At 40.3% G+C, this 24,408-nt stretch overlaps 1 protein-coding gene across 1 annotated transcript in view; it reads left to right on the top strand.

Annotated features, from left to right (window-relative positions):
- The window catches only part of LOC18435950 (RNA-binding (RRM/RBD/RNP motifs) family protein), a 34,127-nt gene extending 30,406 nt beyond the window's left edge, over nt 1-3,721 (top strand). Inside the window, exon 6 of the mRNA XM_088874626.1 lies at nt 3,357-3,721. Within this exon, the coding sequence (XP_088730752.1) occupies nt 3,357-3,447 (91 nt within the window). The 3' untranslated portion in view covers nt 3,448-3,721. The remainder of the gene's footprint in view (nt 1-3,356) is intronic.
- Nucleotides 3,722-24,408: the final 20,687 nt, after the last annotated feature.

The raw sequence follows: 24,408 nt of genomic DNA, 5'->3' as shown, positions 1-24,408 counted from the left end.
CGCATTTTTTATCCAATGTTTTACGTAGTTCAGAATTGACAAATACATAGGCATTACAACCAAATACTTTTAAGTAACTTGCATCAGGTTTCCTTCCACTCCATGCTTCATATGGTGTTTGATTTTGTAGTCCATTTGTTGGAGATCTATTCAACAGATAAATCTGCCTAAAAATCATTTGGAAGATTTTTTTCTTTTAACGAACTCCTTGCCATTTCAACAATAGTCCTGTTTTTCCTCTCCGCCACACCATTTTCTCTAGTGTATAATGAGTGGTGAGTTGTCTATAAATACAATTTTCTTTAAAAAGGAGTCAAATTTATTTGAAACAAATTCACCACCTCTATCGGTTCTCAAAGTCTTTATGAAAAAACGACTTTGCTTTTCAAGCAATGCTTTGAATCTTTGAAACATTTGAAATGCCTCATATTTTTGTTTTAAAATTATACCCAACACATTCTACTGAAATCATCAATAAATATGAAGAAATATTTGCTGTCACTTAAGGATTTGGTTTGCATTGGGCTACACACATTGGCATGAACTAATTCAAGTGGGCATTTTGCTCTCCATGCCATTCCTACTGGAAATAACATTTGGTGTTGTTTTCCATAAAGACGAGCTTAACAAAGTTCACCATCATAACAAATTTTTGGTAAGCCATTCAACATTTCTTTTTGGTCTAATAATTTTAACCCCTTAACGTGAAGATGTCCATATCTCATATGCCATAATTGAGATTTATTTCTAACATTTGCAACCAAAGCATGATTTTCTAAATATGACAATGCAAAGGGGACCATCATATTTCCAGCCATTCGAATATTTGCAATAGTCAAACCATATTTTTTTTTATCTCCAATAGATCATTTATCATCATCAAATAAAATGGAATAACCCCTTTGCATCAATTGCCCAATGCTTAAAATAGATTAAGTGCAAGATTTGGAACAAATAGAACATTATTTAATTCCTTAATCTTACCAGATGCAGTTTTTAATACAACTGTTCCTTTACCTTCAACTTGCACTTGCTTATCATCCCCAAGTCAATCCTGCATCTTCACAGTTTTATCAATATTTCGAAAAATATTTCTCAAGCCAGACATGTGATTACTGCACCCAGTATCCAAAAACCAAATATCATTCACAGTTTCTTTTGCATACATACATGCTAAAAACAAGCTAGTTTCATCTGATTCCTTTTCTTCCACAAAATTAGCTTGTTGGTTCGACTTAAAATACCAACATTCACTTTTAATATGATCAATTTTTTTTCAATGAAAATATTAAGTGTTTTTGGTATTTTTATCTCCTCTATTTGCATTTTTTCCTCTTTCCTCACTTGGTGAATTCTTTGGTCATAGGTCTAACCAAATCTTCCACTTCCTCTGCCTCTACCTCTACCATTATATCCACCTCTTCCACGTTTTCTACCTTCATATCTCTCAAAATTGTTATAATTTTTCGAGGATGACTTCACCTTAGATTGAAATGCTTGCTCCTCATTTTTGTCTATTGACCGGTTTATTCTTTTTTCATGTGATTGTAGAGAACCCATTAGTTTATCAAACAAAAAAACATCCAAGCCATTAGATTCTTCTATTGCAGCGACTACTTGATCAAATTTAGGAGGTAAACTTCTCAAAACTTATTTAACTACCTTTTTATTAGAAATATCTTCTCCCAATGGTTTCATTTGATTTACTATTGTAGTCACTCTAGTAAGAAAATATTGAATTGTCTCATTATTTTTCATAGGCAAAGTTTCAAATTCTCATCGAAGTGATTGGAGTTGTACTGTTTTTACCTTATTTGTTCCTTGATTCTCCCTTTGCAAAATACTTCAAGCTTCATTCGATGAAGTTGCAGAAGCAATCCTTGAAAAAATTAATTCAAGAACTACTAGCTGTATGAAAAATAATGCCTTTAAATCCTTCATTTTGTTTTCTCACATGCACATCATTTCAATACATGGGGCCTATATATAGGCGTTAATAACAAATATCGGCGTTTGTAACAAAAACTACCCATTAGCTACATGATTGGATAACAACTACCCATTACTTACATGATTGGGTAACAACTACCTATTAACACATGATTGTATAACAAATACCCATCAACACATGAAGAGAGATAACTACCCATGATACTAACTACCCCCACATTCCACATTTACTTAGAGGGAGAGACAATAAGGACACGAATCCACATCTCCTATTATTTAGCAATATCTACTTAGAGAGAGATAAAAAAGATACGCACGTGCGCCCCACATCTCCTATTATTTGCATCATCTTCAATAAGGTGTACTAAGCCCGATTAAGGTAATCTCCGACAATTTTACGTCTTTAAATCTTTATTTATGTTTTGATCTTCTCTGCCCATAAAGCAATAAAGTCTAGTTTTTGTTTGTTGAATAGAGAATTGTATTTGAAGATAGGAATTGAGAGCCGATTTAATTTTAATTTATTTATTTTAAGAGTGGTTTGATTGTAATTGGACATTGGAAGTGATCTTGCAAGTGTAGGAGTAAAGAATTTTGTTTAAATATATATACTGTTCTTTATCACAAAGTCCTTTCAGAGGCACTAGTTGCCTTCTTCAAATTCAAATTCGGAATGGGGATCTGATCCTGCTACATAGATTGTGGAACAAAACTCTAAAGCACACTTCAATATAGGATCATACCATTGAATATTTGTAGTACTTTTTTTGTTTTTGTTTTGAGATATCTTTTTGTGATGTTTGTGACTTAATCAAGAAATGATATTACTGAATATTTTGCAAGACTTTCAAGATATTGATCTCTTGAAATATTCAAGAGATGTCTTAGTTGTTTGATTTCTATGAATATGTAAATATTTCAGAAATTTGGTGGGAAAGACTCAGAATGTGCCCCATAGAAATTTTCATGAACATTTTGTTAAATAGGACTACTATTGGTATTGCAATAAACTGATTTTCCAATACCTTATGTCTTCCGCTACAGCTTTATTGCCTGCACAACTAAGCAATTAGGAAGGTGATTCCCAGTTGTGTTGAACCAAACGAAGCTTTCGATAGTCTTACAATTAATCAAAGATTTGATACACAAACACGAGACTATTTTTTTTAATGTACTTTATAAGGCTATTGCGAGTGATACATCCATTATGGTGAAGTGTATGGGCCCCGAACTTGTGCACACTTATCAGCACATATTCCTTTGACGAATTGATGTCAGATTTGACACATGCTTCACTTATTTTGCTAATGCATGCCTTCTTTCTTTTACTGTCCTATGTTACTAATCGATTGTGGCCGACACTCTGCGCATTCTCAATAATGTTTATTTTATAAACAATGGAACAGTGTGCAACCACGTGGAGCTGGGTCCATGAGGTGGGGGTCGAGGTGGGGGCAGGGGCCGTGGACAACGGGGAAGAGGAGGCGGTCGTGGTGAAAAGGTCTCAGCCACAGACCTTGATGCTGACTTGGAGAAATACCACTATGAGGCGATGCAAATTAATTGAGAAAAATCTCTTTTTTATGGTTGTATGATTTGGCTTGCTTGCTTCACACTTGAATGTTTGCGAACTTGCCAGCAAAACTAGTGCTTTTAGAGAGAGGATTTCTATAGCTACCCATCCTATCTATATGGCTAGGCTTTGTTATTAATGTTGTTTCAAATTATATGGTACAAGGCTGGAGGGATTGCTGGACCAGTTTTATTTGGTTAGGTTTCTCTTCTTTCTATCCTTTCTCTTGAGACATGGAGCTGTGAAACTTTGAATATGTTCTGCTGGAAGATGGCAATTGAGGCATATGGGTCCATGTTGAGGATCAATTGGAAGATGATCTATACCATACTTTGCAGAGAAGGAACCTTCTTATGTTACACAAACATATGTGTATTTATTGTTGGGTTTATGTGGCATTTAAAGGCCTTATGAGTGCTTGTAAAATGAAATGATATAGTAGAACATGAACTCAGTGGGAGTGTGGTCCCTTGTGAACCATACTTAGCAAACGATGTTTGCAGATACCAGACTGTGCTTGACGATCTAGGCCAGTCAATTGGGAAAAACCCATGTTACCTGGGCATAAAGAACAAACCGAGAAGGGTTCTAATGGGTTAGCCCTTGATGATGTCGGAGAATATGCCCAGATGAGTGAGCCGAGAGACTGTGTGACCCTTGTATGTGATGGTGGCCTACAGAGACGGGTGCCAAAACCTCATCCATGTGCCATCACACGACATGCATATCGATAGATCGTTCGAAAAAACCAAACATCCACTTTTTAGGGTGAAGCGTATGCATGTGCGAGAGATACCCTATGCACCATATGAGCTATGGTCGCATCAGGTCTAGTTGAGATTGACTCGTCTCTAGGGGAGGACTTGTAATCCATAGGTTGAGATTGCGACCCCTTGATTCATCGACCTGACTTTGGTGACCTGCTAATGAGCCCCTGCTTGGACTGTGGGTCATGAGAAACATTGAGTCGGTTCGATAAAGCTAACCTGGTATGTCGTCCACAGTTGAAGGTGGAGTACCCCGTTATTACAGATTGGATTCCTAAAACCATATAGATCATTTTCCCATTATATCAATTATATTCATTTTATTATTGAAATGATTTTAGTTTTATTATTTGAATTTTTAAGAATCTCTCAATATTTTATTTGTGTTTTTCGGACTTATAAAAATACAGTTATTGTTCTTACAAAGTTATAAAAATTCAAATCTATATTTTATATTATTTTATTCAAATGTAAAAATGATATATTTTTTTTATAAAATTTCATGGGGGCTCATAGTGCACATGGGCCCACCATGTGGCATATGGGTGGGGGCCCACATGTGCCACAAAAGGGTGGCATACCCCACCCTCTTTGAATTCTCTTGTTTGCTCTTAAGATAAAGTTAGTTTGATTTGTGGCATGTGGTCAATTCTTGAAAGGGATATATTGACCATGGCTTTATCTATTTTGTAGCAAGTTTGTTTTAAAGAGATATGGTCAATTTGAATTGATATGGATCTTATCTTATTTATATTTGGTAGTATTTATCTACTTGATATTATTTGACATATCCTTATAGAATATGTGACGTGGATCGTACAATTTTATAGAATGTATGATATTTATTTTATTTAAATATATTGATGGGAAAATGGTTTAAGGAAATGAGGATAATAGTCCAAGCACCTTTCATAATGTTGATGACCCATTTATGAAATGGATGGCTCAGATCTCTCACCCCACGAGTCACCATTGATCGGCGGTCTATATTCAATCTCATAAGAAGAGACAAGCCAAAGATAACCCTAAGAAACCCTAATCTTATTCAAAGCCTATAAAAAGGAATTGTCTCTACCAAAAAATCTCTACACCTTATCTTTTTATCTCTCTCTTAAGAAAGTTTATTTATCTCATGTTTGATCTCTCTCTTTCACATTGTGAAAGAACCTAAGGGTTTATGTTATAGAGTTTTTCTCTCATATCTCTCAAATATGGATTTATAGCTAAGGGTTTTAGGGTTTAGCAAAAAGAGAATCCATCTCTCTCAAACTAGGTTGCTAAGAGAATTCATCTAGGATTTGAGTTTGTAATCAAAGGGATCCATGTTTCAGTGGTGTGATTTGGCCAAAATTTGCTTTCCCGGTTCGAGATTGAAGCTAGACCGTTGATCCCTTGCCATCGGATGGTAGTGACTCGGTATGGGGTGTAATAAGTCCGGTTGAGATAATCTCTGGCACTCTTCATTTTGTTTCTTGCAATCTTATCTTTTATTCTCAAGTAGTTAAGATATTGGTTTTATTGTTATGTTGATTTTACTTTGAAATTTATCTTATTATAATAAAGACCACAGGTAAGTGATCTCTTGCCAAAAGAAAAGGGGGAAAAAAAAAAAAAAATGTATTCCCCGGTAAAAGATCACATAGGTCTTTCTTTCATTTAGCTGGCAAATTGTGGTGAAGGTAATGCGGCTTCTTAGTACTGTGGATTTTCCTTTTTTTTTTCTTTATATTAGATATTTATGGTTTTGATATGGCTTTTGGGAAATGCTCATTTGGCAATCTGTTGGGGGCAAGGAAATTTTAGAGGGGAACAATTCTTATTCCTTTATGCCTTGTGTTTCTCTTCTCTCATCTTCTTTATTTCCCCTTTTTTATCGGGGTTGACGGAATAGTTTAGAGCTCAAAAAAAGAAAGAGAAGGCATCATACAGTGCAGGAGTTGTCAGAACTAAATTCCCTGAATGCACTGGCTTACATCGTGTCTTAAGGCCTAGTGAATTGTTTTTCTTGTTTATGAGCAATTGCTTCTTCAATGGCCATTCCTTCTTGGATGATGATACTTTGTGATCCCTATCTGGAAATTGTGAGATCAAGGTTTGAATAGAGTAGAAGGATTGGAGTGTTCTAGCAAGTGATGAACCAATTCATCACTTTGGTTTTTGTAGTAAATGAATGGGATGTTCAAAGTTTGATGTTTTTTGGACCTTTAATGTCGGTGTGTTGGCTGTGTGGGAATGCTGTGTTGCTTTGAGATGTTGATTATGGTGAAAATACTTTTGAAATTCAGACCATACATATGAGCAATTGGAACTTGGGAACCTTATCACCAATTTATAGCGTCATATTTTGAACAAAGTGCCAGGTAGTTTTAAGGATTATGTTGTAAATTGAAATGCCCAAAGTTTTGTTCTGTACATAAACTGATTTGTCCGACGAACAGCGTTTGGTACATTTTTTAAGAAAATAGGTCCAGATATTCTTAGGCGCGGGTCTAGTAAAAATTGGATGCTCTGCAGGCCTGAGGATTGAATTGGTTGCTCTCATGTCTGTCACCTGATTGTGGTGCTTACGGTAAAGAGCTGTCTTCATTTTAATGTTTATAGAATGGGATAGATCACGGTATGCCCATAAATCGTGTGCGTTCTCACTCTAACCGGCTTATGCCAATCCTCTCTGAGCGAAAATTCATCCTTTTTTTTTTACTCACAATGATCACAAAATTTCATTAAAGGATGGTTACAAAATTAACGAAAGAATAAATCATGAAAAGTAACAATAGAAAAAGAAGTTAAAACCCCCCTCTTTGCCAATATTTGAGCAATTTCATTGACATCCTTGTACACAGGTTGAAAAGAGATATCCAAACCTCCACATGAATCCAATACTTTACCCTGTCGTAGAGATTGGGGTGTCTACTCACTCAATTAAGTGAATCACCTTTTATAATGAGGTAATCTGTTTATTCTGCTCTATCAAGAGCTATACCTTCAGTGAGGCTATAAGTCTATATATCTTTTTTTATTACGTCTAACCATGTATTTTTAAGCCTATTTCTTACTCTTTTTGACCCTTCCACTTGAATTTACTCGTACATTTTTAACATGTGCTGTATCGAATTTGTGCTAAACATGGCCAATCCATTATGTCTACTTCCTCTCTTCTTATTGCATATTAGTGCCACACTTAAATTCTTTTGAATGTATTCATTTCAAATTCTATCACTTGTCTTTTCACTAATCCATCTCAACATTCTAATTTCAACTACACTAATTTTGTGGGTATGTTATTTCTTGATTGCCCAACATTCTGGCCCATAAAGTAAAACTGGTTTCACAGTTGTCATATGGAGCTTTCCCTTCAACTTTATTAGTATGCGGCGATCACATTAAACTCCCGTTGCAATCTCTACTTTGCCCACCCAACTCTAATTCTGTGTGCGACATCTTCCTCAATCTCTCAATTTGTTTGGATTATTGACCCAAGATATGGAAAGTACATTTTCTGGTCATTAATCCTAATTATTTTTTTATCTCTACTCCTATTATTACTAAACTTGCATTATATATACTCTGTCTTAGTCCGGCTAATTTTAAAACCTATAGATACTAGAGCATCCATCCAAAGTTCTAACTGTGTTGACGTTATTTTGGGTCTTATCAATCAAAGCTATGTCACTGTAAACAATATGCACCATGGTACCTCATCTTGTAAGTGTCTAGAATAAGCTCAATGTGTCGTTTGATGTAGACCTATTGTCATTGAAAATTCGCTCATCTCTTTGTTAGTTCGTACACTAGTTAGCACTCCATCGTACATATTTCTCATCAAGTCGATATAACGTCTAAAGACCATGTGGATATCTGTTCGCTTTGCCTTAAACTACTCAAACAGTTGCCTAGGTAGAAAAATGACCTTGGTTGTTGATTTCCCTGACATAAAACCGAAATAATTTTCGAATACACTCGTTTCATATGAGAAAAGAAAACTCAATGGAATTTATCTTGATAAATGCATACTATGGACTTAAGCACAAGAAAGGAGGACCACCATCAAGATCACCATTAATGAAACTCTAAAAACTCTCTCTCTTCAATTTTCTCTCACAAAACCTTAGAAGAAGGAGGGGAGCAACAAGTTTCAAAAATAGTTCAAGAGTTGAGATAGTTAGGGTTTAAGATGATGTGCTTTTATAACATGGGTGTAACTTTGGATTCAATCAACACCCTTGATGCACTAATCCAAAGGAACATGAGAGGCTAATGTACCTAGCCACACATCCCCCTCCAACAACTAAAATAAAAGAATGAGATTTCACACCATTATCACTCACCCTAACCCATGTTTTTGTTCCAATTGTATCCAATATGGCCCATGTTTTTGTTCCAATTGTATCCAATATGGCCTTATAAAAATGCCCTTAGTTTTTTTAATAATGTATTAGAGTAGATAACCACAAAGGCTAAAGGGCAAAGAAGTAATTGACAAAGCTCACACATGTGGAGATATTCTTCTTTATCAAAGCCAATCACTTTGTAGATCTAAAATTTCAAACTAATCAATTTAAAGATAATGTCCCCTTCATACATGTGTGTGATGATATTTTTCAACTCAAATTTGAAAATGTATTTTCTCTTTAATATCAAATAAATAAATTAATTAAACTTCACACATGCTATGCAAGATCCATGTGTGAGTTAATTAAGACATGTGATAACAATCGGGTCTTAATTTATAACATTATATTACAAAATATAACAAAATATAACAATACACCATAACCCCTTATAAAACAAGCAACCAAATGCCAATCTAGTCTCTTGCCTAGGGATCAATGCCCAGCTGGGCATTGATCCTCGAGTGAGGTGTGGGGTGCCATGTGGCAGCCCTATGGCCACTCGGACGCCATAGGGCACTACCAGGTCAGGACTAAAGTGGAATTTAAACCAAACAATATGAAAACCCTTATTGTTTTTTGCAAATAAAATTCTGAAAAATTATCTAAAATTCACAATAAATATTTAAAGTATTTTAAGCACTTTTTAGGTTTTTTTTCATCATTATAAAATTGGACAAAAGGTATAGTGAGGTTTCAAGCTAATAACTATAAGTATTAGAGTACTCCATTGGGCTAGTCCCAAATGATGTTCCGTCGAGTCTCAGATCAACCCGCCGAGTCTCAGATTGACCCGCCGAGTCTCAGATCGACCCCAATAGACCTATGTTCCACAGTCTAAAGCAGTGACACATAATTGACCATATCAATGCTGCTGAGCCAGAACTTTCGATCATTCGGCTCTCAATGGATTACATGTGTACCCCTTTGGGATATGATCCAACTCAATTACAGGGGTCCTCTCAAAGCACATGTGTACTGGCTCTTCCAAACTCGGATAATGCATTTGGAAGAGTGGCTTCTTATACAAAATGAAAATACATGTGCCATGCAATGGTCTTGTGTCAAGATACTGACTTATGTCCCATAAGTCTTGACCATTCCATATAGGGCGAATACTCAATAAGTACTCGGGTTCTATTTTTCTCATTTGGATTCTCCAAGCCCTAGCCGATTGTAGCTAAACATGAGGCTAACCTATAAAATCTTGACTAGGAGCTGACCGTCACACCTCATTGAGAAATTTCTTTCTCAATACGTGAACTCTCAATGCCTCATGTGTACTCCGGGTAAAAGAATCTGGGCTCCATTTCGCAAGACGCCAAGATTTCAATCTCTCAATAGCTCCCATTGAATGAGAGACTACTGGAATTTAGGCCTTGATAGGCCATATTTCCAACAAAAAATCCTTTCTCAAATTTCACCATTATGTTCATATCTGTTTTTTAGAGTTTTCTTTTTTTTTTTTCAGCTTTTTTCTTTTTTTTTCCTTTTTTTGGTAATTTTCCCAATTGTCTCAATTTTAGACCTATAAGGTTCAACGTCAGATTTTTCTTCTTCAACATGAGAGTTTCAAGGTCCCACTCAAAATATACTTATTTCATACCTTGAAGATTCGAAGTTAATCAAATTTTTTTTTTAATGCAAGACCTTCAACTTTCCAAATTGTGAAAGTCTCATGTCGTAAAAGAATAACATTGGTAACTTTGGACCTTGAAGGTTCGAAGTATAAACTTTTAAAGTTTGACATAGGCTCATCTTTAAAAAAAAAAAAAAAAACTTTAGGTAGTGAAAGTCTGGAGTTAACTTTAGACCTTTCTAGTCCAAAATAGGCGCAATTTTGAAAATTTTATAAAAATGCAAGAAACAAGTATGATTGTAATATCATTTTCTAAATAATTGTGATTTAGAGGTCTTCTTTTCAATTAATGAAATGTTGACTTGGGAAAAGTTGTCATTGGGCAAGTCAATCGATCCCTCAAAAGCTAAGGCCGGGCTGGGCCTTAGGCTTGAAAATAAATATTACATATCCGATACTATTATAATACACTTACAATTATAAATTATGAAGCTATAATATTTTACTTTAATGGAGTATATAATACTAATTATAGGATAGATACTGAAGATAGAAAAGATCTATAGAAAGGTGTTAGATCCCTACGCTAATAGGGTTGGCAATGGACCCGACCAAACCCACGACTTGACGGGTGGGGTCTGGGTCCCAAACCAGGACCCGAACACCATTTGGGTCTAGGTCCCAAACCTGGACCCAAACACCATTTGGGTCTGGGTCTGAGTCCAATTGAATCCAACTAGTAAACTATTGGAGGTAAAATATTTTACTCTAAGTCCTATTTGTTTGGGTGTATTAAGGATCATATACAATAAGAACTCGTAGTCAGCGTTAGCTATTAAAGGACAAATCAGACAGCTTGAAATCTAATGGCGCGTGATTGTAACCTTGTTGTCAATAATATGGTTATATGATGTAAAAAAATGGCAAAAAAAAGAAGAAAAAGAAAGCTCATAGTCATAGGGTTGAAATGGACCCGATTAGACCCGAGATTCGATGGGTACGGGTATGGGTCCAATTTTTGGACCTGACAGGTTGGGTCTGGGTCCAAAACCTAGACATGAATACTATTCGGGTGCAGCTGGTCCAACCGGACCCGACCCATTGCCACCCCTACATGCTAATTTACGTAGATAATCTCACTCTTTCTATTTTTAGGGACAACCCTTTCCTTTCCTAGAATTGTTGCTCGAGAAAATTATGAGAAATCTCATTTTTTCACATAAAAAACTCTCTTTCTTGAAAGAAATCTTTTTATCCCTTAGATAGTGGAAGGTTTTTCTCTCTTAACTTTATCTTACCTATCTCTTAAGTATATAATATATTTTTCTTTTCTAAAATTTGTGAATACTTTCCTAACCTTGTGCGTGTGGTTGTGATCCCTCTTTCATTATTTGATAACCTCTCTCTCCTCTATATTAAAAAAATAACATAAGAAAGGAATAAATCCCATAAAAATACAATACATTATCGTTCTTTCCTAAAAAATGGATTTCTTGTCTTGAATTTGATAACCTCTTTCTTCTCTATATTAAAAAAATAATATGAGAAAGGAATAAGTCTAGTAAAAATACAATGCATAATCTTTCTTTCCTAAAAAAAGGGATTTCTTTGTCTTGAATGAATGAATATACCACAAATTAATTGGCCTAACGTCCTCTATTTTTAGGACATCTCCCCCACAATTTTTAGGGCATCTCCCCCACATTATTTTGAGAGGTGGGGTTTCCTTTTATTTTGGACATGTGTCTATCACTTAACTAAGCACATAACAAGATTTTCTCTTCCTTTTTCCATAGAGAGATAATAAGAGAAATCTAGGTTGTCTGCATTTTCTCTCATGCCCTATCTTTGCGAAACGCACAAAAAAAACTCCTGCTTGTGATTGAATCTTCTGCATGTGGTTGACTCCCATGGTCAATACATAACTCTTTTTCTAGCCTTTAGTGAAAATTATCTCCAATAAATTTACTTTAACTTTTTAGTCATTCTAATGGCATTAATAACTGTGATAGTATACCAACAAGATCAATTTAATGTGATATCCTAAGATGTCTGAAACAATTTTTTCCCTCCTATTCACGAGTTAATGTATTTATATTTAACAAATAAATACATAAAAAAACCCATACTTAACCATATTATAAACTCATGTAGGGCCTTAATACATATACCAAAATTATGCCTCAAACTGATATGAAGCAATAATTAAAAAAAGGAAAAAAAGAAAACCAGGTTCTAACCAGAAAATTGAAGCCATAATAAAAAAGAAAAAAAAGGAAGACCTGGTTTCTAACCAGAAAATTGAAGTATAGTAAGGCCACAAACATCAGGAAACATGAGATCATAGCTCAAGTGGGTGAGTCAATCCTTAGGCAAGGATTCAAAGTAACCCTAAAAGGCCAGAGCTCTTTGTAGCCAAGCTTGAATTCTTCAGTGGCTGGTGTCAGTCTCTTGCTGCTTATATGATTCCAATAGTACTTTTTTGGTGTCAATCTCTTGCTGCTTATATGATACCAATAGTATTCTCCATTCATCTGGTATTCCCCATCCTTGTTCGAACAGTTGCTCGACACAAGCACCACATCCTCCCCGATCACGGCCTCCTCTCTTGGAGCTATAACAATTTCCAAAAGAATACCCAAATCTATCTCATGCTTCTCCCACACTTGCCCTGAGTAATCAACCAAAACCCAGATATACACAGAAGAACAATGATACCCTACTATAGACAAAGACCATTGGTACCCTACCAAACCTAAGTGTGTACTTGAAATTGTTAATGAAAATTGATGGCACAAATGAGACCAAAGAACTCGAGATGAGGTTGGTGATCGTAGAGTCCGGATTTTAATTAGGAACCCTTTTTGCTTTTTAGAGAGAGAGAGGAGAAACACTATCTTTTTACAGGAACCTCAGTATTTTGTTTTTGTTGTATCTTCCTCTCTCTAGCTTCCCATTATTATAGGGAGAAGAAGGGCTAACGTTCATCTTTCTCCAATGGCTCTTTGAGAAAAAGTCTTCCTTGATCTCATGGATATTCATCCAACTCATCCATATGAATGTTGGACCATATGAACGTTAGAGAATATAGATAATTATGAATAATTCGGATAAAACATGAGATTCCTCCAAGCCCACAATTGTAGGTTAAATCATGTGAAGCCTCATGGCCATACGTGTCAACATCTCCCACTTGGCTATGATGATCAAACATAATAATAAGTCACATGCATACTCCCACTTTTGAGTATGACCTTTAACAAAATATCTTGTTATGATGTTTTTTTCACGCTTTCGCAGATATGCCTCTCATAACAAATGTTCATCATGAAGATTTCCACTCTAATGCGGATTTGTCACTCATGAAAACTGATTGTCTTAAACATTTTTAGATCCTATTAAACTAGTATGCTTAGACAGTAGTTCAACACTTAGACCCTTTGTTAAATGTAGTAGTATTAGACATCGACATGTCTTCCTTTGGAGCTATTTGCTCCAATTTGAATTAATTTAATTGCAGCTTGATTATTACAAAATATTTGGATCTGTCCGTCCATTATTTGCAATTGTAAGTCATCTATGAAGCACTTTATCTAGATGGTGCAAGTGCATGCAGTGCTACATACAATATATTCTTCTTCCTTTGTGTACCTAACTATACACCCATGTTTCTTGCTAGACCAAGAAACAGTTGCCCGAGGAAAACATGCCTTGAGGTGGACTTACTATCGTCCTAATCCCCAGCAACATCTGCATCTGAATATCCTATAACTTCAATCTTATCTGCTTGAAAACACAATTTTAGGTGCTTTGTTTCCTTTATGTATCGTAGAATGCTTTTTACTGATTTCTAATGATCTATGCTTGGATTACTTTGATATCTACTAATAAATCCTATGACATAGCTCAAATCTGGTCTTGTGCATCTTACTGCATATACCAAGCTACCAATAGCTTATGCATAGGGAACGTTATGTTTTTCTTGTCATTCTACTGGACAATCCTTCCTAGACAACTTTACTCCCTTTTCAATAGGAGTAGATAATGGTTTACACTTTTTCCATTTCAAATCTTTTGAGAATAGAGTGAAGATATCTTTCTTGGCTCAATCACAACATTTTTTATTTTCTGTCTCTAGTTATTTTTATGCCTAAGACATAAGATATTTCATAGAGAAAGGTAACGTACAGCTATATGAATATCATTAAACAAATCAGAGATTTGAGGAGTAATGTAAGGCTATTGATATATGGTAAAACAAATTAAAGAGATACGTGAAACGTACGGTTGAAAAGGTCAAAGAACCAAATATAGGATATCACGTACACCCCCTTTATGATTCAACAAGGTATAGATTGGTCAACAAGAGAAGATAAGAGTTGGCATTAAAGATAAATCTCTAGTGTGAATGGTGAAAAAAAAAAATTCACGTGTATATCCTTGTTGCATTAAAGATAAATCTCATTGGGGCATGAATGGTGGCATTAAAGATAAATCTCTAGCATGAATCGTGTATATCCTTCTGGTTGAAGCCACTGATATATTAATGAAAAAAATATTATAGTCGAATAAAAAAATTTCCACGATCTATATCCAAGAAAAATCTCTAGCATGAATGGTGGAAAAATATACCTGTGTGGGTGGATGGTAAATATCAGACACTATACCATAAGTAAAAAATAATTCCAGGAGTAAGATAAAACATGGATGGCTCTGATACCAATGTTAGTAAAAATTGATGGCACGGATGAGACTAAAAACCCGATATTAGAGAGGGGGTGCCATGAGGCTGGTGATCACATAGCCCATCTCTCTGGCTTTCCATTTTTATAGGGAGAAGAAGGGCTAACATTCATCTTTTTCCAATGGGTCTCTGAGAAAAAATCTTCCCTGACCTCAGGGATATTCATCCAACTCATCCATATGAATGTTGAACCATATGAACGTTGGAGAATATAGATAATTATGGACAATTATAATAAAATATGAGATTCCTCCAAGCCCACAATTGTAGGCTAAATCATGTGAGGCCTCATGGCCATACGTGTCAACATAAATACTTTTTTCTGGTGTAAATACTTTTTTCTGGTGCGTTGAAACAAATTGCTTCTTCTATTTTAGGGTCAATCGCAAGTATTTGTAGGCGTCCTTCGTTTGAGAAGATATGGAAGGCTTCATTGAAGAACAGAGGGCTAACATATTGCGTGAACCATTCAGGGTGACTAGGGATTTCCTTGGGCATCCCCCCTGAGCTCGAACAAGAATTGAATACCTCAAACATATCTTCAAATTCATTATTGATGGACACAATTAATAGGACCACCATATAGTGGCAAGAGTCGGACGGATCGACTGTGAAAGCTGCTCTCATGGTTTGGCAAGAACAACTCTCAGGTGGCAGCTTTGGGGGGCCTGCCTAGTCTGTAGTAATTGCAATGCATATCCAAAAGAGTCCCGTCTTTCTCATGCTCTCACAAAAGAAGAGCCCTTTTGAACAAGCTAGGACACCAGATTTATCCTACAAGAAATTCACCTATGTTATAAGTGAATCCTATAGACCATCAAATGAAGCAAATTTTGGTTTGAACCATAGTTACCGGGAGCACCCAACTAGGGTAGATCTCCCACTCTGGAACATAACTTAGGCACCCCGTGGCTGGAATCTCGTCCAGAACCCGTTGTTAGAAGGTATTTTTCATCAACATGGGGCCCCCACTCAATAAAGCCTAGCAAACAGTGGAAATTCTGGCAGTCTCAGAATAGCCTTAAAATCAGCCAAGATCTTCATAAGGTCTCTTAAAAGTTTCCTGCCATGTTTCATCTCATTTCGACATGTCTAAGGTAATGCAAACTGAAAAACAGTTCCCGAAGAATCAACCTCTAGCACCCTGAAACGACCCCTATAACTAGAGCTACATTTTCAGTGTCTCAAACTACTGTGGGACCAACACCAGTGGATCCGACACGGTTGAAAACCCTGAAGGGTCAATTTTAATCCTAAGGGACACTCTAGGACGAGGTTATAGGAAAAAGATTGAAACACGAGGGGTCACACACTATTCCCCGTGCAGCCACCCTGCAACACCACGTCATAAAAAGGATAGTCATGACTAGTGACTTTCAATACTCATATCTCACCTGTCCTAAGTAGGATCGTGTTCAAATTTGGTGAGCATGTTCGTCTAGTCAAGACGAGCGATTCGATATGTGGCACTCCCAGTGACCCGAGCGTGAAGAAAAGCTAGAGAGAAGTTGTTGATTCGTGAAGAGAGTGCAAAAAATTCAACATCGTCATGCCTCGCTCGAGTAGCCAGATCACGCCGCTTGCGAGCTAGATCGTCGCGAGACCAATTCTATCATGTGCGTAAGGTCTCGGGCTATCACTGACCCGAACCTCGTATGTGATGAATGGTCAGATTCTGCACACAAAGCCGACAAAATGGCTACAAATTCCATCGTCGAAATTCCAGATTTCGGCCAAAATTCCTAAGTTGTAAAATCTTCGTTCAGGCATGGAATCGAGCTGCGTTTGTTGCCCCGTGATCGTAACGACATGCTCATTGTAATTCATCGAAGAAATCGTTGATATACATCAAGGAACGAGTACACTATCGATCCAAAATTTCAAGATCCCCTCAAATTTCAATTCACATGATCGTGCACTAAAAACACGATCCATGGCTCGAAGTTAATCAAATCAATCTCCATGCCGAGCCCTATAAGAAAACAATCATCTTACAATCAACCGGACATCAGAACGACCCCGGACCAGCCATGTAAGATCATGCAAGTTTTAGGGGAACACAGGGACTGTTCTGAAATTCCACGAATTGTTAGGAAGGGGCAAATATATCATTTTGCACCCTATTTTCTAAATTCTTTTAATTCAATTTAATCTTAATTTTCAGCAATTAGGGTTACTTTTGATCATCCACCCATGTTTGGGGAAAATTGTATATATACATACCAGCAATGTACACACCAGAGGACTCAACTTTCACCAAAGAGAGAGTTTTTACTTAATACAAGTTTCTCTTTCTTCTCATTGTTGGGTCATTTTTGAAAGAGAGAGTGGGGTGAGAGAAACTTTTGATCGGTACCCTTAGGTTCGAGATAAATCTTCTCTCTCTTCTTTTCTTTTTCTTCTTCTCTCTCTCTTCTTTCCTCTCTTCCCGCCTCCTTCCTTGTCTGAGTTCCTCACTGGGGTCATGCACGGCAGTGGCAGTGCAGTGCATGCCTCCCCTAAGGTTACACAGGTCAAGCATGCAGATGGTAGTGCCATGCACGAGTCTCCTTCCCCTTCGTTTCTTCTATCTCTTTCGTCCAGTGGGGCCTGTAGATGGCGTTGCCCATCATCGTCCATAGACGTAGCTTGGATGTCTTAACGAAGAACCTAGATGGTGGAAGCCATTGCCGCCTGTAGGGGCTCTTCCCTTTTGCGCGTCTATAGCAGACAACAATACCCATCGCCGTCTGCATAGGCCTCGGCAACGTCTACCGCTGTTCGCGCGCTTCCTTCGCGTGTTCGGCGTTCATCATCATCCTTTCTGCATCCCACGCGTATCGCTGTGCTCTTCGTGAGGATTACCGCCGTGGCCTTCATGAATGACCATCGCCGCGTGCTTCATCAGAAACTATTGCCGCCTGCATGGGGGGTGTGTTGTTTTCTTTGCCAATGGCAATGCCTAGCGTCGTGCATAGTTCATTCTTTACTCTCTAGCCATGAGCAGTAGTGTAGAGCACCGTTCAAGGGCCACGACACTACTACTCCACGGTCGTGAACGGCAACGCCTAACACCGTCGGGACCGCATCTCTCTACTGTCTCATCTCTTCATTTCATTCTCTTGTCTCTTCTCGCTCGATTGAGGGTAGACTTAGCCTAGCACTACCACATCAATCTTGGTTTCGAGTAGCATTGCCGCCGTGAGCTACCATTCTGAGTCGATGACTTCTTGGCTGCAATGCTAGTCTCGCCTCTTCGTCAAGTTTTCTTCCGTTTTCTATCTTTATTTTAACCTTACGCTTCATCACCCTCTCGTGTGAATCTACAGTGCCCTAAGACAAGGGTGGGTCTCTTTGACCCACTTGTCTCGCAAATTAACCATAGAAGTGCTGTGTAGAAAACAAGAGGATTGCAAGTCAAGGGAGGCGATTCCAAACGAGCTAAAGCAGTTGGTTGGGGGGACTTTCTTCATGATCTAAGAGGGCGCCCACGTGAGCCAGCCCGAGTAAGTCCCAAACCGACCTTCAATTCCTCTCTCATCGGTTAGTATACCTACCCATTGTCTCGAGCAAGGTTCCAAGAGAGCGATCTCAAATCCCGGGTTTGCCAGAAACCTGAGATACATGCCCCATATCATCTAGATTCGGAACGCGAGAACGAGACACCTAACCAGCTTGGCCACTCCACTGGGGACTCACTATCCCTTAGTAGGCTTGCTCTTGTTTGACCAGTATCATCTTTTACTTTCTGCATTAATTTCTATGGCACCTGGGTTGTTCAACCCATTCATCTGAGTCAGGGACTTCCTTATACCCGCACTCGTGACCGTCCTAGGGAAGCGAACTGCTCAATCTTCCTTCCCTAATCTCCTCTTGAGTCAGGACTCACAGTTCGGCTCCCAGGTTTTCACTTGGATCGGTGCAAGAGGGGACTTAAAAGTCCTCTCCTCCCCACTACCTCGCCCTGGTGGACCCTCCACCAAGGCCTCTTGCATCGGTGGCACATCTGCCACCACACACAACACACACCCTGCTACCGACAAGTCTCTCGCTGGTCATAATACTGAGGAACGTCGGAAGGCTGGCCCCATCGCTCCTGCGAAAGGCAAGTGAGTTGTCGTCGTTCTTGAGGTTCGCCTAATGGCAACCCCTTATGCTCATTCACCACCCCAAACTTCCACACCTTGGGGGTCGACACATAGAGGCGGAGTTCCTGAGATCTTCACCCCTCGCCCACATCCAACGGCTTGTGGTCCATCCACTTGAGCCGCACCTCAGGGCAACCCTCACGTTGCCTTGAGCTCATATCCAGGGCTAGGCCTTCTCGGGCAAAACCCTACCTGTGCCATGCATTTGCTTTCCATAGCTCGTGGCAGCGCTAGCTCTAGGCCACCTCAAGAACATGAGGGTCTACCACTCTGTCTTCCCTCCCAGCACACACGGCTTCACCCTGTGAGAGATGAGATTCTGCTTCACCCCTCACTGACACAAGCCCATGGGTCTCGACCTCCTCAAGTCGAAACCATTGACCAGGCCCGGGTCGAACCCCAAGTCACCTGGACGGCTAACTCTAAAGGTGTGCACGCACCTCCGTGGCTGGTTCCTTTCCAACCTCAACTTAGATGGGGTGGTGAACTAGCTCCTTCCTTTATCACTCTTTAGACACCAGGAAAACACCTCGAGCTCTGGTACTCAAAGGTCTTCCCTAAGAGTACCATCTTGAGCCAGCCTCAGGTCAGCCATGCACATGGGCCCCACAAAGGAATTAGGAGCAATGACTTGATGTCAGACACAGGACTCCAGCCTCCAAGGTAGAAACCCAGGCTGCCTTCCATTCTTAGACCCCACTCCCTACTCCGTCTCATAGACACGGCCCTTGCGTGTTCGAAGAAGGCGGGGCAGTTCAGGTCTCAGGCTCGGTTCTGGAGTAAAGTCCATAGTCGTCTTAGGTTAACCACGAGAGAGGTCTTCAGATCTTGACCAAAGAAGCCTCTGAGGCAATTGAGGCCACCACCTTTGATGACTGCCTGCCCCTTTTTCCGTCTCCAAGCTCTAGAGCCTGTATTATTGGGTCATCACTACTCAGAAACCATGGTCCCAAGACCGTCAAGAACCGGTTCTCACAAGATCGACATAAAAGGATTGAGTCGAGTCGGGGTAGGCCCAACCCTTCCAGACTGACTTTCCACGCACCACTTGCCGACATCGGCAGTTCACTATCCTGCCAAAATCTGACCCACCAGAAGAGATGGTCAGTGTCATGGTGATCAATATCCCGGACGACGCTCAAGAGGAGCGAATGAACAAGTTCGAGGAAATGATGCAAGCCATCCTTGGAAAGATGGAATGACTAGAGGCCTCCAGGTCCCCTTCTTTGATCGATTCCATGACTGGTGAGGGCATAGTTCCCAAGAAAACTCCTCCATCAGCCTCCCAAGAAAGTTCTACCTCCTGTGGGGTCTCCCAAACCGACATAGATGCGATGATGGTTCATAGCCGCTCTATCAAAAGCCATACCATTCGTACATAGACCAAGTACCTTTCCCTCCGAACTATCAAAAGGGGAAGCTCCCCTTGAATAATGGTACTACATCTCCACACCAGCATACTACTCACTTTCAGATGGCCTGTCGAGAGATGGCAACTGACGGACAACTCCTCCTCCGCCAGTTTGTCGATACTCTTGAAGGGCCAGCCTTCCAGTGGTATGCTTGGCTGCCTCCCAACTCGGTACACAGATGGCAAGCGATGGAGTAGTTATTCTACCAACGCTTCTATGAAGTCCAAAGGAACGTGGAGACCATCGAGCTCCTCACCCTAATGCAAGACCCTGGTGAGCCGATTGACAAGTTCATCACCTGCTGGAGAGAGTTGGTCACCTTCCATGCCACTCCCATGACCGAGAAGGAAGTGGTCCAGAGTTGCATATGGAACATGCTTCCTGAGATCGCTCTGCATGTCGAGGCATCTAATCCACCCTCCATGTCAGAGCTCATCTCTAAGGTAGTTCGTATTGAGGGTCTGTTCAAGCACCATGGCAGCCCTCGTCAACCTGCTAGCTCAAACTCTCACTCCAACAGTCGGGGCAATCAAAAGGCAGTGATTAATGCGGCCGTCACTGTCGTAGGCACTAAGGGCGCAGCTCCTCAAACCCTGGACCTTTCCAAGGCATAGACGCCTCAGGGCGAGGGCAAGCAGCACTCTTATAACAACGTCCCGCCTCCTAAAATTTCTAGGCAAACGACTACTGGGCCCGACTTCATAATAAGGTTTAACCCTTCGACATAGAGTGGACGCTTGCACTACTTTGGTTGCTGCTAGAACATAACATGATACAGTTGCCTAAGGCTAATACTGTGGAGTCGGTTGGGCAGGTGGCAAATGAGAAGTACTGTGCCTATCATAGGAGGGTATGCCACCCCCACTTACGACTGCTATAAACTCAATGACACGATCGAAGATCTTGTCAACAAGGGTCAGATAAAGCTCGAAGATTTGAAGAAAGTGTTCGGGGCAACTGAGGTTTCTCACATAGTCACGATCCAAGAGGACGATAGGGCACCCACTATTGTTATTGCATTTTTCTTCATAATGCTCGAAGAAGGGCTCGTCACACCCAAGAGGGCAAGGCAGCTCAAGTTCTTGCCTCCTAGAACTGAGAACCTCTGATGCATGTAGCACCACATACAAGGCCATGACATCATCGAATGCACTGGCTTCTACAAGCTATTGGAAGAGAAAATACAGCAGTGCTAGGAAGTTCAAGGCAACCCAGAAGGACACCCTCGAGTCCCTCTTCCGCACGAGCAAGAAGACCTCCTGACGCAAGCCCAAGGAAGCGTTGAGCTAGACCCTCTACAGGCCCTCTTCAAGGCAATGCTCCAACAAGGCCTTGTCACTCCTAAGCCCGCCAGGCAGCTGAGGCATCTTGCCTAAGGTACGAAAAAACTTTGGTGCCCATATCAACAAGTGTGGGGCCATGAACTCAACGGATGCTCTGGGTTTTAAGCTATAGTCATGGAGAAAATCTAGCAAGGCCACATCATTTGTGCGGTTCTCCTGAATCGTGTCCAGGTCGTTTGCTCCCATTCCAAAGGAGGCCACCCTACCAGCCCCAACTGAGTATACACTGGGCCCTTCAGAGCCTTCGAAAGTCTGCCATGGGTGGAGTAGGCTAAATCCTTGAAAAGCGAGCCAATCTACCAAGCTAGAGCTACTCACCAGCCTGATAGGGTGGTCTAGATACCCCCTCAAGGATCCCAAACGAGACAGTGGGCACCTAGGCCGACCTGCCATAAGAATCATCCTCCTCAGCCACCAGTCGAGGAAGAATTCCTCAGGCCCCTTCCTCCACTGCCGACCTTGCAAGACTTTATCTTAGGCTCAGCTCGCCTTGTCCTTTCGTCCAATCAAGCAGACATCCCCGAGTGGCTAATAGCTTGGGATTCCCCCAATATGGGTGATGATACTAAAAGCACCCCACAATAGTTAAACCCAGGGCAAGACCTAAAATATTCGTTGGGCATGTCCAACTCTTGCGACAATGTAAAAAGCTGCCCGAAACGTTCTAACTCTTTTTCCCCTCCCTCCTCTTCTATTTTCTTCATAGGTGTAGCTCGACGATGCTCAGACTTCGACACTCTAAACAAAGAGTTCGGAGACATCAACCTTACCCAGCCACAACAAGAGCGCCTTAGAGAGATGCTGGCCAAGGCGGCTAGATTCTCAATAGCCATTGACGCTGTGTCATCCCGAGCAAAAACCAAGTCATTTTCAGGTTCCTACTCCCACGAGGCTCGCCACATGATTCAGGTACATGAAGCATCACCTAGCTCGGGGCAAGCACCAAGTGATCCCAGTCACGAGGTCATGGACTCCCTGTTCGAAGCTGACCTTCCATCACCTAGGCTAGCTAGAAATCGGTACTTTCCCATACTGTGCCCCTCCTAGAAGCTGAAATGTCCGGATCATGGGCTTCTACATTCGAGGTCAATGAAAATCCTGATGAGTCTCATGACGAGGAACTCCAGGAAGCTCTAGAAGAGTGGGAAGAAGGTGGTCAGGCCACAACTGATGAGCTTGAAGAGATGAACCTAGGGGATGCGATCGACCTAAGGCCGACCTTTATCTCAGCAAAAATGTCCCCAGGGGAGAAAGAAAGTTATATCTCCCTCCTTTGAGCAAATCGGGACATCTTCGCCTGACACTATCATGAGATGCCCAATCTAGACTCTTAGATTGCTGTCCATCGACTTGGTATTGATCCAACCATCAAACCCATAAAGTAGAAGTCAAGAAGGTTTAGACCCGACCTTGAGATGCAGATCGATGCCGAGGTGAACAAACTCAGGCAAGCAGGATTCATACGTGAAGTAAAATACCCAAAATGACTGGAAAATGTTGTCCCAATCAAGAAGAAGAATGGCCAAATCAGGGTCTGTATTGAATTCCGTGATTTGACTTCCCCATCTCGTACACTGGAGATCGAGCCAGTCAAAATCAAAGCAATTCAGGACATGCCGCTTCCTACAACCGTCCATGAACTGCGTTCTCTCCAAGGACAGCTCACCTACATTTGAAGGTTCATCTCAAACCTTTTAGGGCGATGCAGACACCTCCTGAAGAATGACACTCCTTTCATACGGGATGAGACGTGCCAAGCTGCACTCGATGACATCAAGAAGTACTTGTTGAATCCACCTATACTCACTACGCCAGTGTTAGAAAGGCCTATCATCCTATACGTGACCGCCCTTGATGAGTCACTCGGGGCACTCCTGGTGCAGAACAATGATGGAGGGAAAGAGACAACGCTCTATTATCTCAACCGTAGAATGTAAGGGGCCGAGAAGAATTACCCTCCCATCGAAAAGATGTGCCTAGCCTTGATCTTTACGGTCCAGAAGCTTTGCCATTACTTGCTCAGTCATGAGGTCAAGTTAATATCCAAGGCAGACCCGGTTAAGTTCCTTATGACCTGGCCATGCTTGTCAGGACGTTTGGCCAAGTGGGCATTATTGCTGATGAAGTTCGACAGCACGTATGTGCTGCAAAAGGCAGTTAAAGGTCAAGCTCTAACAGATTTTCTGGCAGCTCACCCAGTCCATTCAGAATCTCCCCTGCAAACGACCTCAAAGACGTTTTCTGTATCGCGCTTACTCAGCCGTGGGAAATGTACTTTGACAGAACATTCCAATCTGATAGAGGGGGAGTTGGAGTTGTGTTCTTAACTCCCAATGGTAGAATAATCCCCCTATCCTTCTCACTTGCAGAGGCTTTTTCTCATATTGAAGCCGAGTATCAAGCCCTCATAATCGGACTGGAGATCACCCAGGAGCTGGACCTGGATCTAGACCAGCTAAACATCTTCAACGATTTTGAGCTGGTCATCTGACAACTTAAGGGGATTTATGACGTAAGGAAGG

This window comes from Amborella trichopoda, chromosome 8 (genome assembly GCF_054954075.1).
Source record: "Amborella trichopoda isolate Santa Cruz 75 chromosome 8, AtrichopodaSantaCruz75HAP2 v2.0, whole genome shotgun sequence".
Taxonomy (NCBI): domain Eukaryota; kingdom Viridiplantae; phylum Streptophyta; class Magnoliopsida; order Amborellales; family Amborellaceae; genus Amborella; species Amborella trichopoda.
This window is presented reverse-complemented; position numbering and strand designations above follow the sequence as displayed.